Source organism: Eschscholzia californica, unplaced genomic scaffold (genome assembly GCF_041429995.1).
Source record: "Eschscholzia californica isolate CP2 unplaced genomic scaffold, dmEscCali1.0.p SCAF_3, whole genome shotgun sequence".
Taxonomy (NCBI): domain Eukaryota; kingdom Viridiplantae; phylum Streptophyta; class Magnoliopsida; order Ranunculales; family Papaveraceae; genus Eschscholzia; species Eschscholzia californica.
In genome coordinates this window covers 51424180-51439517 of record NW_028238420.1, presented here as the reverse complement: position 1 = coordinate 51439517, position 15338 = coordinate 51424180, and the positions used below count along the sequence as shown (strand labels likewise).

The 15338-nt window shown below is 35.8% G+C and overlaps 3 protein-coding genes across 7 annotated transcripts; all 3 read left to right on the top strand.

Annotated features, from left to right (window-relative positions):
- Window positions 1-5: 5 nt before the first annotated feature.
- Window positions 6-3171, top strand: LOC147551579 (16 kDa phloem protein 2-like). Of its 3 annotated transcripts, XR_015236696.1 has the most exons (8): window positions 359-658; window positions 747-851; window positions 996-1122; window positions 1252-1323; window positions 1415-1463; window positions 1945-2197; window positions 2698-2833; window positions 2956-3171. XR_015236696.1 is itself a non-coding variant. In XM_086665121.1 (7 exons), the coding sequence occupies exons 1-7, from the start codon at window positions 571-573 to the stop codon at window positions 2733-2735; spliced, it is 732 nt and encodes a 243-aa protein (XP_086521247.1). In that variant the 5' UTR covers window positions 6-570; the 3' UTR covers window positions 2736-3171. The 3 variants fall into 3 exon arrangements, 2 of the variants coding, with proteins under 2 accessions (XP_086521247.1, XP_086521248.1); XM_086665121.1 differs by having other exon boundaries at window positions 6-658; window positions 2698-3171; XM_086665122.1 differs by having other exon boundaries at window positions 1951-2197; window positions 2698-3171.
- Window positions 3172-5524: 2353 nt separating this feature from the next.
- On the top strand, window positions 5525-9151 carry LOC147551578 (Mannose-P-dolichol utilization defect 1 protein). The gene is made up of 8 exons (XM_086669701.1): window positions 5525-6055; window positions 6752-6905; window positions 7355-7427; window positions 7579-7645; window positions 7907-7966; window positions 8086-8146; window positions 8221-8262; window positions 8769-9151. The coding sequence occupies exons 1-8, from the start codon at window positions 5909-5911 to the stop codon at window positions 8873-8875; spliced, it is 711 nt and encodes a 236-aa protein (XP_086525827.1). The 5' UTR covers window positions 5525-5908; the 3' UTR covers window positions 8876-9151.
- A 3381-nt stretch (window positions 9152-12532) lies between these two features.
- On the top strand, window positions 12533-14177 carry LOC147551577 (cyclin-D3-2-like). 3 transcript variants are annotated; one of them, XM_086665116.1, is made up of 5 exons: window positions 12543-13140; window positions 13244-13445; window positions 13530-13660; window positions 13762-13841; window positions 13949-14177. In XM_086665116.1, the coding sequence occupies exons 1-5, from the start codon at window positions 12634-12636 to the stop codon at window positions 14013-14015; spliced, it is 987 nt and encodes a 328-aa protein (XP_086521242.1). In that variant the 5' UTR covers window positions 12543-12633; the 3' UTR covers window positions 14016-14177. The 3 variants fall into 3 exon arrangements, with proteins under 3 accessions (XP_086521240.1, XP_086521242.1, XP_086521241.1); XM_086665115.1 differs by having other exon boundaries at window positions 12569-12951; window positions 13042-13140; window positions 13762-14177; XM_086665114.1 differs by having other exon boundaries at window positions 12533-13140; window positions 13762-14177.
- The last annotated feature ends 1161 nt before the right edge of the window (window positions 14178-15338 follow it).

The following is a 15338-nucleotide window of genomic DNA, read 5'->3' as shown; positions in this document are numbered from 1 at the left end:
TTTAGGGTTCTTAAGATAGTAGCAGAACCATGACGGGAACAGGTGAACTGCATGCATGCGTCCAGCTAGATGTTGCCTTTCGATCTCTATATATGACTTCTAGGTCATCTCTAAACATGCACCTGAAGGCTGAAGTGATTTGTATTGTGAAAATTTTCTTCCTACCTTGTTAGAACTAGGGCAAGGGCAATCATCATGCTTAACTCAAGATCATCTCTCAGCACAGGGGTTCTTTGGGTTTTTAAGAGTATTTTGAAGGACAATCTTTTGATGAGAAGAAATGCATGCCACCAGATCATGGACGGCTCAGATTAAAACACCTCTCCTATAACAGTTCATAATCCATGTTAGTTGACCCAGTCAATAAAACAAGCATAAGCCACAGATTTCCTTAAAAGAATACTGACCCCAAAAGAGCATAGAAAATGTTATAACCAGGCCAAAGTTTTTTCAATCACATTTGAAGTTTTTTCTATTATGAACAAATTTTGAAAGTCTCTAATCAAACAAAATAATTTGCATATAACTCACCAACAAATTAAGAAGTTTGGGAGGATTATCAGAAGGTAGATGCAATCTTCTCCATCTTCCTTCCCATACCAAACTCCACCATCCATGAATGTACCTGGAATTCATGGCCATTCCCTTGAAGTCACAGGTAAAGTAATACCACCATTCTCTCCCTCCCCTGTTTCTCTCTCTATCTCTCTTGTTGTTGTATATTGATTGTGGTTTTGTGGGTATAGTTGTGGGTTGTAACAGGTTAAAAGATACAGAATGGATATCAAGACAAGATCCTTATGTATGTCTTGAATATGGAACCACAAAATTTAGAACCAGGACATGTACAGGTTGATCTCAGACCCTCAAATCTTCTCAAAACCACCATTAATTACTCTGTTTTTCTTTCAAATTTTACCTGCATTTTCATAACTAGTTTTGTTTTATCTATTCATTTCTTCAATTCTTGACTTGGGTTTGTTTGTTTCTATAAGATGGAGGAAAGAACCCAACCTTTCAACAGAAGTTCATCTTTACTCTCATTGAAGGTCTGCAAGAACTACAAATTGCTGTCTGGAACAGTAATACCTTAACTTTTGACGATTTCATTGGGAGCGGAAAGTATATAACTATCTTTGTTTCATGTTACATGATTTCTGATTAATCAATGTCACACCCAAGTTTGAAAACCAGAACATGATATACAATAACGAGATTCTAACTTGGTTCATCTTTTAATGGTGTTTTCAGGATTCAACTTCACAAAGTTCTTTCCCATGGTTACGACGATAACCCATGGCCGATATATAGTAAAACTGGCAGGTTAAAGAAATGCAAACTTATGCTTCGTTTAGAAAGAAAAAGGTTTGCTCGTCAAATCATCGAATCTAAAGTTTGTGTTCTTGTTATGTAGATGCACGGGAGAAACTCGGGTTATATTGCATTACGCAGATGCTGCTAATGTAAGTCTCTATGTTACTAAAGTCTCTTATTGCTCTTGACTAGTCGGACAGTCGTTCCCTGCTTGACCGACTTGAGTAGCTGTACTCAGTCCTAGGTTCTCCAACCAACTCGACTAGATCAAGAATTTTACATAGGACTTTTTCTCTACCATGAGGATTAAGGACATATAGTAGGCAAAACCCACGTCATGCAAGTAAGCGTGCCATCCTCAAATGCACTACACAACATAAAACTACCTTATTGTATTATATTATATGCTTCCCTGATTTATCTTGTAACCCTTATAGTGTCTTGGTTATGTCACGAAAGTAGTTGGTCATATCCTACAAGGTCACATCAGTGAGCTTAGCAGGCTAGTACGAACGGGACTATTAGGTGTAGTGCTAGTCACAAGTTAGCGGGGGTAGTCCAGGACTATTAGATTGGATTGCATCTAACATGACAACTATGCTTAGATGAATTCTTTTTGTATAAATGTAGAAACAGGTAACAAGCTTTGGACCGTCAGCGCCACAAGTCCCTCCATATGGCAGCTCTGTACAACAAGGCCCGGGGCCTTACCCTGCCTACCCGTTCCCTTACCCATATTATATGCCTAATCCTATGAGCTATCCTCCTTCGATTTACCCTCCTCCCCCTCAACAAACTGGTTATCCTCCTCAGCCCTACCCAACTACATCCTACCCTACACAATCATATCCTCCATTACAAGCTACTTGCTATTATACATCAGGTAACTTTCTTGCACTTTATATTCGATAATTGTCGATCACCGAGAAATATGAGTTTTAGATTGCTTCTTTATGGACATTTGCTTTTATAAAATTTCATTTGGTGGTTTCTAGTTAACCCATTGTCGAATTTCGCAAGCAATTAATCTTTACAGCAGTCAGCAGATTATAGAAAGCAACTGAATTGCTCAAGAGATGCTTAGAGAAGCTGCTTCTTTTCAAAGTTAAGGCCTCTGCCAGAAAAAAATTTCGTACAAAATTTTAAAGGAAAATTATGAGATTTGTCAAATTTTCTGGGGCAGCAACACTTTTCTCTCTTCTTCATTTCATCTTATCTCCGACCACCACTTCCGACCACCACCATCACCGACCATCCACCGCCACTGTCGACCACCACCATCATTGTCTTGAGCAATGTCTTTGAGCACTAGAGTTGCTTTCTAGGATGTTGTCATGGACCAAGTGATTGACATGATATTTCTGACTACTTCTTTATCTGCAGGACAATACCATGGACCTTATCCACCACCTCCTTACTAGGAGGATAAGGCTGCAAGATACCCAACCTTGGCAGTGAGAAACATTTACATATTGTTCAACTGGTGGAGTAGATAGAAATCAATGCCCAAGCCTTTTGTGTAAATCCTTATCATGCTCTATCTAAATTTCATGCTTTAGAGTTGAGTTATCTCCAAGTTTTATTGTAGCCCTGAATCAGATCGTTCTTTGGAATCCTTTTCGCTATACTTGGTTGATACAGGTTAAACAGAAAGACGAAGACCAAGATATCTATGAACAAGTCACTAATTATGCAAGTTTGACCAAGATGTAGACTAGTGTGGAACAATCATTCAAAACAAACGATTTAATTTGAGTTTGTCTAACTAGTTAGCTAAAATGCTGGATTGTTTATTGCTACTTAAACAACCCACATCAACAACATATATATTATACACGTGAAACTGTTTTTTCATTACCAGGAGGAGTCGGCCATATCGGCTTTTGGGTTGTAGTCTGCTCTCATTTTCTAACCAAATGGAGTAACATTTCTCTTTTTACCGCTTTCCCAATGTGAGACAACAAACTAATCACATAAAGAAATTAATTTTCTGGACTTCAACGAGAAGAGAGAAAAAAAAAAAGTGAGAGTAAATAAGAAGACAAAATTTCAACAAAAAAAAAAAAAAAAAAAAGAAGACAAAAGTAGGCGGCTGGCTAATATGGGTTTGTTTGGCAACACAAAAATTCCAAAATTTTCAAACACACCCCTGAAGTAAAAGTTTCTTTTCATAGTGAAGCCCCTTTGTGTACGCCAAGTATATTCTAGTTCCACACTAATGAAGCTTGGAGATCACAATAGGGGCAATATTTAGTCGTCTGAGCTTTCACTTTTTAACCTTAAAAGCATTTTTGGTGGTGGTAGGTACTTTTAATTTTAAATCAGAAATTTTAAGAAAATGGTTGAAGAAGTTGGTTGGTAAGAAGATGTCCCAAATCAACAATAAAATTATCGGCAAACAACACCAATCTTTACGGATTGACTAAAATAAACAATAAAAAAAAAAAAAAAAAAAAAAAAAAAAATTATGAATTGCATTCAAATTTTCAACAAAAAAAAAAGAATTGCATTCAAATGGCAATTCGTGGTAATCTCATTGCCCCGGACCAGTGAATTGTTACAATGTATCCAGTAATGAGTTAGGAGAAAGAGTAGAGGAAGCAGAAGCATGTGGACGGAAGTTGCAGTCTAAACAATGACCAAACAATGCCAATTTAAGAAGATTACATTTTGTCAACCGTTGGTAGCCCAAGTGGTTCCAAAGTGTTGAAATAACGGGAATGTGGCCAAAACTCCCTAAGAAATTATGACTTTGGTTAAAAAGGATTCGTCAAAGTTTTTTAGGCTTCACCTCCCTGATGGCAATTATGTAATTTTCAATTTCAGTAAAAAGACCAACCTAACCCTAGTCTAAGAAAATACCTTGCAAACACCTTGCAGAGCTTCCAAACACCTTGCACTGTCTTGCAAACACCTTGCACTGCTTTGCAAAGCCTTGCAAACACCTTGCAGAGCCTTCAAAAACTTTGCAGAGCCTTGCGAACACCTTGCATGACTTTTGCAAATACCTTGCACAACCTTGCAAACACCTTGCAGACCCTTGCAAAGCTTTGCAAATACCTTGCAGAGCCTTGCAAACACCTTGCAGAGCCTTGCAAACACCTTACAATGCCATGCAAATGGTTTGCAAATTAATTTTTGAATTAATTTAACATGAAATTTGTCACAAATTATTATATTTTGTCTGACAGAATGTTGTATCGAAAAACTAGCTAAAACCCCTACATATTCATAATAGTCATTTTATAAGCTCTAGCATCATCATTTTACATTTCTTCGAAAACCTTCCAAAGCTTTCATGAAATTCTCAATTTGAACATAAATACCAATCATGATTGTCCAAGAAAAAATATTTCTCATAGGCATTTCATCTAACAACTTCATAGCTATTTCAACCAACTTAAGTCTTGTATAACCAACTAACGTTGCATTCCAAGCAACAACATCTCTTTCAAGCATTTTATCAAACACATTGCTTGCATCAACTATACTTTCACAACTCTCATATAAATCCAACAAATAAGTTTGGACATAAACATCAAATCTAACAAATTGTCATCCATCATTCATAACTCAATGAAAATAAAGCAATGAAGAAGTTAGATTATACTTTGAAACACTATCAAATTCTCCTTCCATTGAAAGTATATAAAACTTTCTCTCTCTAGAATTTAGAACCAAAACTAAATCAAACCCCTTAAAAGCCTCCTCAAACAACAAGCAAATAGATTAAATCACCAAAACCTAAAAACATCAACCTATCTTATAGCCAAAATCGATTCAAACCCCAGAAATTCTAATAGGCGTCGACAATCCAACTCGGTTCGTTCATGAGAAAAACTCAAATTCCTGATTTATTAGTTAGATTACTAGGTAATTCTAATTGAATGAAGGATATTTTTGACTCTTAAAAAGTTGGTGCCTTTAAAAATGTCCTTCAAGCCTATTTTTATAACTTACTTGGGGTCTGGCTAGTTAAAAAGATGGGTTGTCTTTTTAACAAAAAAAATACAAGAAATTGGGCCTCCGGCCCAATTACCTGTTGACATAAACTCTAGAAAACCCTGGAGCTCTCGGGCCAAACTCCCCACGTTAAATAAATGAAGATATTGGCACCAGTAAGGAGGGAGCGTCTATAAGTGTCTCTCAAATTGTTAGTGTCCGACCATAGTCAATTCTCGACAACAATAGGCATCCCAGTCGGACTTGGCAGTCCGACCATCAAGTGCTCTCTATCTCTTTTCAAGTAAACCTTCAAATCCAAGAAGAGAAGAAGAAGGGGTTGCTGAAGAGGTCCCTATAGCAGTTTTGGGAAGCGCCCATAGACGGCCCTTATCTATAGCAACCAGATTTGTGGGTATCGTTTTGTCACGCCGTACATGTAAGTGAAAAAAACTTAAAACTATAACGATTTGATCCTCGTTGAGAGTGCCAATTACCCTAACCTCAATTTCCCAAATTTCTACCCCTCTCTCTCTCTCTCTCTCTCTCTTGTTCGTCTGATTTCCCGGGAAAAAAGAAGAAGAAGAATCGTACTACTCCAACTGGTGGTTTCAGGTTCTGAGTAAAATTCCGATCTAAATAAATAGTGGGTATGGAGATTTTCGGAATTGATTTTGGATGCGCGTTTGGATCGTTGAGCAATGGCAAGTTCCCAGAAATGGATTGTTTGCTTCCTCTAATCTCTAAGATCCTAGGTTATTGCATTGTTGCTGCTTCTACCACAGTCAAACTTCCACAGGTGATCCAATTTCTTCCTTCATTTTGGAGTCAAACCTTAATATTCAAACTATTTCTTCTTGTTTGTTTTCCCCTTTAATTAATCTCACTTGTTGTTTGATTAGTAGTATTAAATTTTGATTACGAACCCAGTAAAGAGATCATGTTCCTGAGTTATTTTTATGTAGAAAGTTTAAAATCTTTTTTAGTATTATTTTGGATCATGGGTAGTTGGTAAAAGCACCTAAATTTTGTTTGTTCAGTTCTTTATCTTCCTTTCCTGTTTGGGTTATGGGAATGAATGAATTTGAGGGTTGTTTAGGTTTATCTAAATGAAAAATTTGTGTTATTGGATGGTAATTTATGAATTCTTAGAAGGAAGTAGTGGTTTGATCATGGTGAACGCCTCATTCTTTCCATGGTGGAGTTGCCATGGTTAGATCATGGCGGGTCGTCTTGTTTCTTTGGTAAAGTAAGTGTTTTTATCAAAGATTATGTGAACTCTTAGGAGAAAGCAGTTAATTAGCGTCAATGCCTCATTGTTTCCATAAAATTAATCCTATTTTAAGCCATAAGCAACAAAAGTACTAGACTAACGGGTTAGGTTTCCTCTACAAGCAAAATGATGTAATGACTATGTCTATTTATGTTTAACGTGCAATTGTTTATTTCTCGTCCTTTGAGGTTATGCATGTTATATATGTTTTCTCTGTTGCAGATATTGAAAATTTTGAAGCATAGTAGCGTCAGGGGGCTTAGTGTGGTTGCTTTTGAGCTTGAAGTTGTTGGCTATACAATCGCTTTGGCATATTGTCTTCATAATGGACTTCCTTTTTCAGCTTACGGAGAGTTACTATTCCTTTTAATTCAAGGTATATTCTATAAACATCTTCAGATCTTATCATATTATATCAGACATTGTTTAATCAAATCAAAAATTTATTGTGCATCACAAAGAGATGTAGGACAAGACTGTAGGTAACCCTGTTTAACAGCACATAATTGATGTCAGGCCCCAATTTTTTTGTTGTTGTCCATTACTAGATCATTTGAGCTTAAATTCATTCTGTTTATCCATTTGGCGAGCAAAAGGATGGTTTAGGTGGTAGGGACGGCAACATGGCATAGTTTCCTTTTGAAGAAGTTCACTGAAATAGAACGTTTCCTTCAGTTAAATACTTAAATCTCGACTACAGTTTGTGAGATGGTTTTCCTTGCGTACAGCTCGGAAGATACTACGGGAATATTTAGTTCGAACTGAGCTACAAAATCTGATTTTTTTTTTCTGCTTACCAATGATCTTTTCATTCGCTTGTTGCAGCCATAATATTAGTTGCGATCATCTACTACTTTTCTCAGCCGATGGGAATGACAACATGGATAAAGGCATTAGCGTATCCTTTACTTGTTTGTTAACGTGAAAGTTCAGTGTTTGGTTTGTAGTTGAATTGAATCACCCTCTTAACCATAATATATGACAATTTGACCTCTTGTAGATATATTATGTCAAGTACTCAAGTTTTTCATTACAACAACTTAATTCAGATATTGCGCACTAGCACCTACCGTCTTAGCTGGACAGATAGACCCCATGCTTTTCGAAGCTCTATATGTGAGTTGCTTTTCTTTTGTTCTACCCGTGTCGTTTTTCCTGCCTATTATGTCAGACGGGCAGAAATCTTATTTTCTTTTAGTGAAGGAATACTTGGTTGAGTTGGTTCAATGTGCTTACCCACTCGTTAAATGTCGAATCAAGAATAGCCAGGCTTTATGCCACCAAGTTTTGTCCTGTATTTTATGCACTGTGGTTCTAAATAAAAAGTTTAGGTGCCTGTATATTTCTTGTCTTAACTAATTCGTTAATTTTTAACAGGCTTCTCAGCATGCAATCTTTTTCTTTGCTAGGGTCCCACAAATATGGGAGAACTTAAAGGTAAATTGAACCTTGAAAGTTTTATTTTCCAGCTGTAAGATAAAAGAAAAAGGAAACATTTGTTTCGATATTGGTACTGTTTTTACCTGTTATTATATTGTATCAATTTTATTGAGCAGAACAAAAGCACGGGGGAACTTAGTTTCTTAACTTGCTTGATGAACTTTGCTGGATCCATGGGTGAGTTCAAATTTAATAATTTCATTCCTCTTCAATTGAAGTTGTCTCATTTCGCATAATTTTTTCTTTTGCAGTGAGAGTCTTTACCAGCGTCCAGGAGAAAGCTCCAACAAGCAGTATCCTTGAGATCTCATATTAAACTTTACGATTTTTCCTTTCGTTTGTCCACGTTCTAGTTGAATCTTTATCTGAGTTCTGAAGTAGCCTAGATCGTTCACTGGCTTTCTTTCTGAAACTCCCAGGCCAACAACTATTGACTGTAGGCTCATAACCCGAAACCTTCCTCATTAGTTGCATGTACATTTGATTTCATCGATTGACATTTAGAGTGGGTCAACTCAATAGGACACGGCTCAAATTTTTTTTCACCAATATTAGGTTTACCGGTTAGGCCTATTGTTCTCCAGCTCGTCCTATGTTAGTTCTTCATTTTACTTTGAGAATTTATCACTCAATTGCTATTGATATTTTATTGCAAATGTGTATCTCAATGAATGTTGGTAATGGAAGGCCAAATGATCCAGAGAGTCAAGTAGTGGGTCAATGTGAAACCGTCATATATTGTTGATTTATATTCTACTTCCTGCGATCCTATGAAATGTTTACCTTAACTTATTTGTAGTGATCATGGGTTCTGTACTTGGCATCATGACAAACGGAACTATTCTGAGTCAGATAGTCTTATACCAGAAGCAACCAGTGGTGAAGAAAGAGAAAAAAGATAAATAAAAGGACATCGGCTCACGAAAAATATACATTGCCCAGGGAGGGTTCATTAGCGTACTATGTACTTTCCGCTGGCCTTGCTCCTCATTTTCACTCTTCAGTGGAGAGACTCAGATTCTCTTTGTAGTTGGTTTTCTTTGTTAGCAATTTAGGGTCCAAAATATAAAGTTTATATACATTTGGCAGTCTTTGTGATAGATTTTGGTTATGAAAATCTTGCAGATTGTTCATATAATGATCCTCCACTTTTCAGCAGCAATCAATTCTTATTCAAGTGAATGGAGTTTAACATTATTACTTGCTTTTGAATGGGATTTGCTTGTGACCCTTATTATTTGTTTGTCATTCTTATAGAGAGTGTGAACTAGTTAGGAATTATATTAGCAAAATTCTTATCGAAAGTTATTTTTTGGAGATATTGTAGAATATTTTATGCGAGTCCTCCACCACCCTTCACCACCCTTTGGTGAAGAAGTCAGACACCCTTGTCAAGGAGGTATTAGGATTTAGGATCACATCCTAAGAGAAGCAATTTACTCCATGATTTTTGTATGTAAATACAATATAAATGAAGTAAAAGTAAGAATATGGGTTGGGTCTCTCTAGCTTTAGAGTCGGAAGATGTTTTGAATGATGACGATTATAATTCTTATTCAATTCCTGATGTATTTATTGCATATAATGTAATGATTCTTGGAATCTAAATATCTAATATGTCAAAAAATGTATCGTGGCAAAAGATCTATAGTAACTACTGAATCAGATACTTGTAATAAAAAGGGTTATTTTCCTACTTTACAAGAAATACCCATATGACCCCCTTTCGTTATAACACCGTAACTCTCTCTTCCATTTCTTTTCTCTCTCCTCCAGCATGTTTTCCCTCTCTGCCACCTCGTTAAAATCAGCCACATCATCGTCTTCACCGGCAGGGTCGCCGACCGGCCAAATTTCCGGCTGGCGACCTTCAAACTTTTTTTTTTTATTTTTTCTCTCTCTCTCTCTAAAAAAAAAAAAAAAAAAATTTAAAAAAAATTCTCTCACCTCTCTCTCTCTAAACTCCGGCGAAGGAAAACCTTCGCCGGAGCTAGGTCTGTTCATCACGAACATACCAGATTAGGGTCTGTTCCTCACGGACAGACCTAGATCTGGGTCTGTTCATCACGAACAGACCCTAATCTGGTCTGTTCGTGATGAACAGACCTAGCTCCGGCGAAGGTTTCCCTTCGCCGGAGTTTAGAGAGAGAGAGGTGAGAGAATTTAAAAAAAAAAAAATTTTTTTTTTTTTTTTTTTAAGAGAGAGAGAGAGAAAAAAAAAAAGTTTGAAGGTCGCCGGCCGGAAATTTGGCCGGCCGGAAATTTGGCCGGCCGGCGACCCTGCCGATGAAGACGATGATGTGGCTGGTTTTAACGAGGTGGCAGAGAGAGAAAACATGCTGAGGGAGAGAGAAAAGAAATGAAAGAGAGAGAGTAACGGTGTTATAACGGAAGGTGGTCATATGGGTATTTCTTGTAAAGTAGGGGGCCAGGCGGAAAGCTGGTCACAAAGTTGGGGGCCATTAGGGAAATAAGAAAAAGCACTAGTGAATCGGATTCAAACACATCAAATTTTAGTTAATGCTCACAGATTGAAAAGTGGGACGTCTAATGTATTTTTTAATTATACAACTTAACCCGAGAAGAGAGAGGAAAAGAAACAGACTAAATGGTGAGTTGGTCAATATCTGAGGGGTTAAATGAGAATTAGCCGAAATAAAACGTGATCCAGTTTACACGTAAAAGAAACTTAAAACGTTATATGAAAACGTTATATGAAAACGTTTTTTAGTATAAACGTCTTTCTTTCGAGACCTGCAAAGTCTGCAAAAAAGCTGCTGCTTTCTTTGCCCACCTTAATATATTTCGGGTAAAATCCAGATTCAATTTTGTCATTAAAACTGCTACTGTATCAACCCGATACGGCAAATATACTTTTTGTTATTACTACTCCAAACAATGACTACTCTTTCCTCTTTATTTTCTCTCTCTAACTCTCTCTAAAATACTGTCTCATCCCTTTCATGGGGCTGAACTCGGATTTTGTGCCGTTAGGTTCCTGATCGACAACGCAATTCCATTAATCAAATCACCCTTAATTACAAATCTTGTTAATCAAAGAAAACCCAAAAAATTATATAAAAAAACATTTGATCCCTTTCCAGGGGCGGCCCTGACTTTTCGGTGGCCCGAAGCGAGGTCTGAAAATGTGGCCCTTTCTACCAAATTGTAAAACGTATAAATGTATTTACATAAAAACGATAAGTACCGCAAAATATTTTCATCATATTTATATAACAAAATAATTCTTTTGATAATTACAATCACTGAAATTTTGTTCTTCTTAAATTTTTCAATACAAAGTCACTAATAATAGTCGAATAATCAAGACTGTCAGCTATATCCTTCTCAATAGATATTATAGCTAACCCGTTTAACCTTTCTTCTGACATAGTAGATCGAATATAAGACTTAATCAACTTCAACATAGAAAAACTTCTTTCTGCAGAGGCAACAATAACTGGTATCGTTTACATAATTCTATAAGAAACTCATGTGTTCGGTTAACAACCTTTCATATCTTTCAAAAAATTTAGTACTTCAGTTGGTCTTTTGATTTCATTTGGTAAAAGACGCTTCACCATTTTCAGTTCAGAAAATAAGTCTAGTCCGTCTATGTCATATGACTCATTTTGTTTGAAAAAGGTTTCAAGGCGAACACATGAATATCTCAAATCACCATCATCTTGGGAGTTTAACTTTTTTAACTCAAACAGAAAACTAAATATTTCTTTGTATTTCTAGTTTGCTCGAATATGCTCTTAAATGAAGAAAGAGTCTGATCTAATATGTATATGTAATAATTAACTCTAAATGCTTCTTCAAGTGACATTGATGGATCTTCACACGCATTCTCGTCAAACTGTTTCTTTCTTTGAATAATACGTTTTTCCCAAAATGTTGTTTCAACTCCCATTTTAATGACAATCTCTTTAGCTTCAACCATGCCTTCTTCAAATCTCACTTCTTTATAATCTTCAAGATAACGAATGAGTCCATTCAATTTCTCTAATGCAACATCAATATCCATATCTTCAGCTTGAAGTGTTTTGCTAACAGAGTTTACCGCAAACAATATATTATGCCAAATAACCATGCTCAAAAGGAATTCAAAATTTTCAAAGTCTTGTTTTAATATATTTTTGGCATCATAAACTGTTTTTGAATCATCACTTGTCTCCACCAATTCTTCTAAAGTTTCTCGTAATTGTTAAGCTTGAAACCTAATGTCTTGGTGGGCATTTTTTACTTAACATTTTTTAAATGGGTTAAGCTTCTCGTAATCATAACTTGTCTCCACCAGTTTTTGAATCAACACTTTCTACTCTACTTTCACATAAATCAAACAAACTGTTGAGCCCACCATCTATTTAAAGATCATCAAATTTGGTGGCCCTTTTTACTTAACATTTTTTAAATGAGACCCTTATAATTTTGTTAGAAAGTTGGACTTCTTGTATATTTCTTATAGAAATTAATGTCTCGGTGGCCCCTAAAAGCTGGTGGCCCGAAGCGACGCTTTGTTCGCTTTGGCCCAGGGCCACCCCTGTCCCTTTCTCCCCTGTTTCTCTCTGCAGTCCTTATATTATAGAGAGAGATGGTTCAGTTGTTTGTATTGAAGTAAGGGGTGAACATAAGCTTAAACCTCTTCTTCTCAGGAGAAGATGGATATTGATCCACACCCAGAACAAGAACAAGAACAAGAACAGAGGAAGGTCTGTCTTTTCGATTCTCTTTTCTGCGAAGAAGAATGTTGGGAGGAGGATATAGAAGGATTAAATGAGGAGGAAGAAGAAGGAAAACCAAAAAAACCATCTCTTCTTCCTATACTGTTAGTATCAAAACAAGACATGTTTTGGGAAGATGAAGAACTTCAATCTCTACTTTCTAAAGAACAAGAAACCCATTTCATAATAAATGATGTTGAAACTAATCAATATCTTGAATCAGTTCGTAAAGAAGCTATTGATCAGATTTTAACGGTTATTTCTCATTATTCCTTTTCTCCTCTTACTGCTATTCTCTCTGTTAACTACTTAGATAGGTTTCTTTCTTCTACCCTTCATTTCCAGAGAGATAAACCATGGATGACCCAACTTGTTTCTGTTGCTTGTCTCTCTTTAGCTGCTAAAGTTGAAGAAACCCAAGTTCCTCTTCTCTTTGATTTACAGGTATAGAGATACAATAGCCCTAAATCTTTGATTTTAAAGTTTGGGTATTGGTTAAAACCTCATTTTGGAATCTGGGTTTCTGTTAATTTATCTGTTTTTTCAGGTAGTTAAAACAAAGTTTGTTTTTGAACCAAAAACTATTCAGAAAATGGAGCTTCTGATACTTTCAACACTTCAATGGCGGATGAATCCAGTAACCCCATTTTCATATTTTGATCACATTATTAGAAGACTTGAATTGAAGAACAATCTACATTGGGAATTCCTCCAGAAATGTGAACATCTTCTTCTCTTAGTTGTTTCAGGTAAACAAAAACTTCATAAAAAATGTGACCTTTATGATTTCCCACCCCCATTGATCTAATCTGAACTTGGGTTTCTAATTTCAGATTCAAGGGTTTTTAGATATCGTCCATCTGTATTAGCTACTGCCATCATGCTACATGTGATTGATCATGTTGAAACTGATGATCCACTCAAATATCAAAATCAACTCATGGGCGTTCTAAAATTCAGCAAGGTTTGGGTTTCAAATTTCTGTAGATTACTGAGTTTAAATGTTTAATTTAACATGAAACAAGAAACCCATTAATGTTAGAATCTAGACTACAATTTTTACAGGGAGAAATTAATGACTGCTATGAATTCATCCAGAAAGCGGTTAGGATAAGCCATTACAGAAATCATAACAACAAAAAGAAGTATGATTCAATTCCAAATAGCCCAAATGGTGTAATAGAACTTTCTTTTAGTTATGACAGATCAAATGAATCACCAACTCTGATTTCATCTGTTTCTTCATCACCAGAGAAATCTCTTCTGTTCAAGAAAAGAAGAACCCAGGAGGATCAACTGATGGGTTAACCTTCCTATAACGGAGTATTCCTCAATGTTCTTATATAATAGTCCTCCGTGAAACTCTTTTGAGTTCCTCTTTTTGTTAATCTTAAATATGGTAGATTTTCTTACCAAACCCTGTAAAGAAATGATCAAAATCCCAACCAGTAATCTTAAATATGTATTGTTTATATGTGAAATCAAATGTAGGAGCTTACTTTTTTAAGCAAAGGTCGAAAACTAAAAAATTTTCAGAAAAGAAGAGATCCCAAACTAGTAATGGTCAACACAAATTATCTTTTATTTTTTGTTGAAGTCGACACAATTTATCTAGTTGAGTCATACTTTAGTAGTTTTGCGGGTATTCAAACTAGTGATTTCTGAGGAAGGTCCCCACGACCAAACTAACCAAGTTGCTTCCTTAGGGTTTGTATATGCTCATTCGAGATCTTAGAGCATCTCCAATGCAAGACTCAAACTTAAAAACTTGAAGTGCTACCGAGAATTTTTGAGCTTTTCACAATTTTTTTGTCCAATGTAAAACTCAATTTGAGCCTTAAGACGTTGTGACAACATTTAATTCTAATGTCTGAAGAAGAAACTTAATATTTGAGATTTTTCTTAGAGCATCTCCAATGCAACATTCAAATTGAAAAACTCAAAGTGACACCTAGGATTTTTTGAGTTTTTTTTTTTTTGAAGAAAACTCTCTCCAATGCAACACTCAATTTTGTTCTCAAAATGACGTGGCATCATTTAATATTAAGATATCTACAAAAAGAAACTCAATATTTGAGATTTCTTTTGAGGATCTCAATTGGTCACTCAATATTAATAGCAAATCTAACCATCTAGGAATGACACTTAAGTTATTTTTAAGTTTTTAGAGTGTTGCATTGGAGATTGTCTTTTGAATTGAGGATCTCAATATTGACATCTAGGAAAGAGAAACTCAATCGAACCTTGACACATAAGACAATTTGAGTTTCTTTTAGTTTTGCATTGGAGATGCTCTTAAGAATATCAATTGTCCACTCAACATTAAAACAAAACTACCATCTAGAAAATGACACCTAAGTAATTTTTAAGTTTTCAAATGAAGCATTGAAGATGCCTTAAGAAGTGAGTATCTTGATACTGAAATCTAAGACAGAGAATCTCAATACACACTTGACACAGAAGGTACCCAAATTTTCTATGAGTTTTGCATTGAAAATGCTCTTTGTGAGATGATATATGAGATACCGGAAAATCCAGACACTCCTATTAAATTGTAAGCTTGAACCAAGCTAAAGGTTTTTTTTAGGATTTAGGTAAGCTTCTTATGTCTAGTTTTTCTACTTTGATATCTCACTAACTCT

Bases quoted from the DNA above. Each gene is read 5' to 3' on its own strand.
- LOC147551579 (XM_086665121.1), top strand. From the start codon at position 571: ATGCAATCTTCTCCATCTTCCTTCCCATACCAAACTCCACCATCCATG. The intron at 659-746 runs GTAAAGTAATAC...TTGTGGGTATAG, and splicing joins CCATTCCCTTGAAGTCACAG to TTGTGGGTTGTAACAGGTTA. The intron at 852-995 runs GTTGATCTCAGA...TGTTTCTATAAG, and splicing joins TAGAACCAGGACATGTACAG to ATGGAGGAAAGAACCCAACC.
- LOC147551578 (XM_086669701.1), top strand. From the start codon at position 5,909: ATGGAGATTTTCGGAATTGATTTTGGATGCGCGTTTGGATCGTTGAGC. The intron at 6,056-6,751 runs GTGATCCAATTT...TCTCTGTTGCAG, and splicing joins CCACAGTCAAACTTCCACAG to ATATTGAAAATTTTGAAGCA. The intron at 7,428-7,578 runs GTATCCTTTACT...AACTTAATTCAG, and splicing joins ACATGGATAAAGGCATTAGC to ATATTGCGCACTAGCACCTA.
- LOC147551577 (XM_086665114.1), top strand. From the start codon at position 12,634: ATGGATATTGATCCACACCCAGAACAAGAACAAGAACAAGAACAGAGG. The intron at 13,141-13,243 runs GTATAGAGATAC...CTGTTTTTTCAG, and splicing joins CTCTTCTCTTTGATTTACAG to GTAGTTAAAACAAAGTTTGT. The intron at 13,446-13,529 runs GTAAACAAAAAC...TTCTAATTTCAG, and splicing joins TCTTCTCTTAGTTGTTTCAG to ATTCAAGGGTTTTTAGATAT.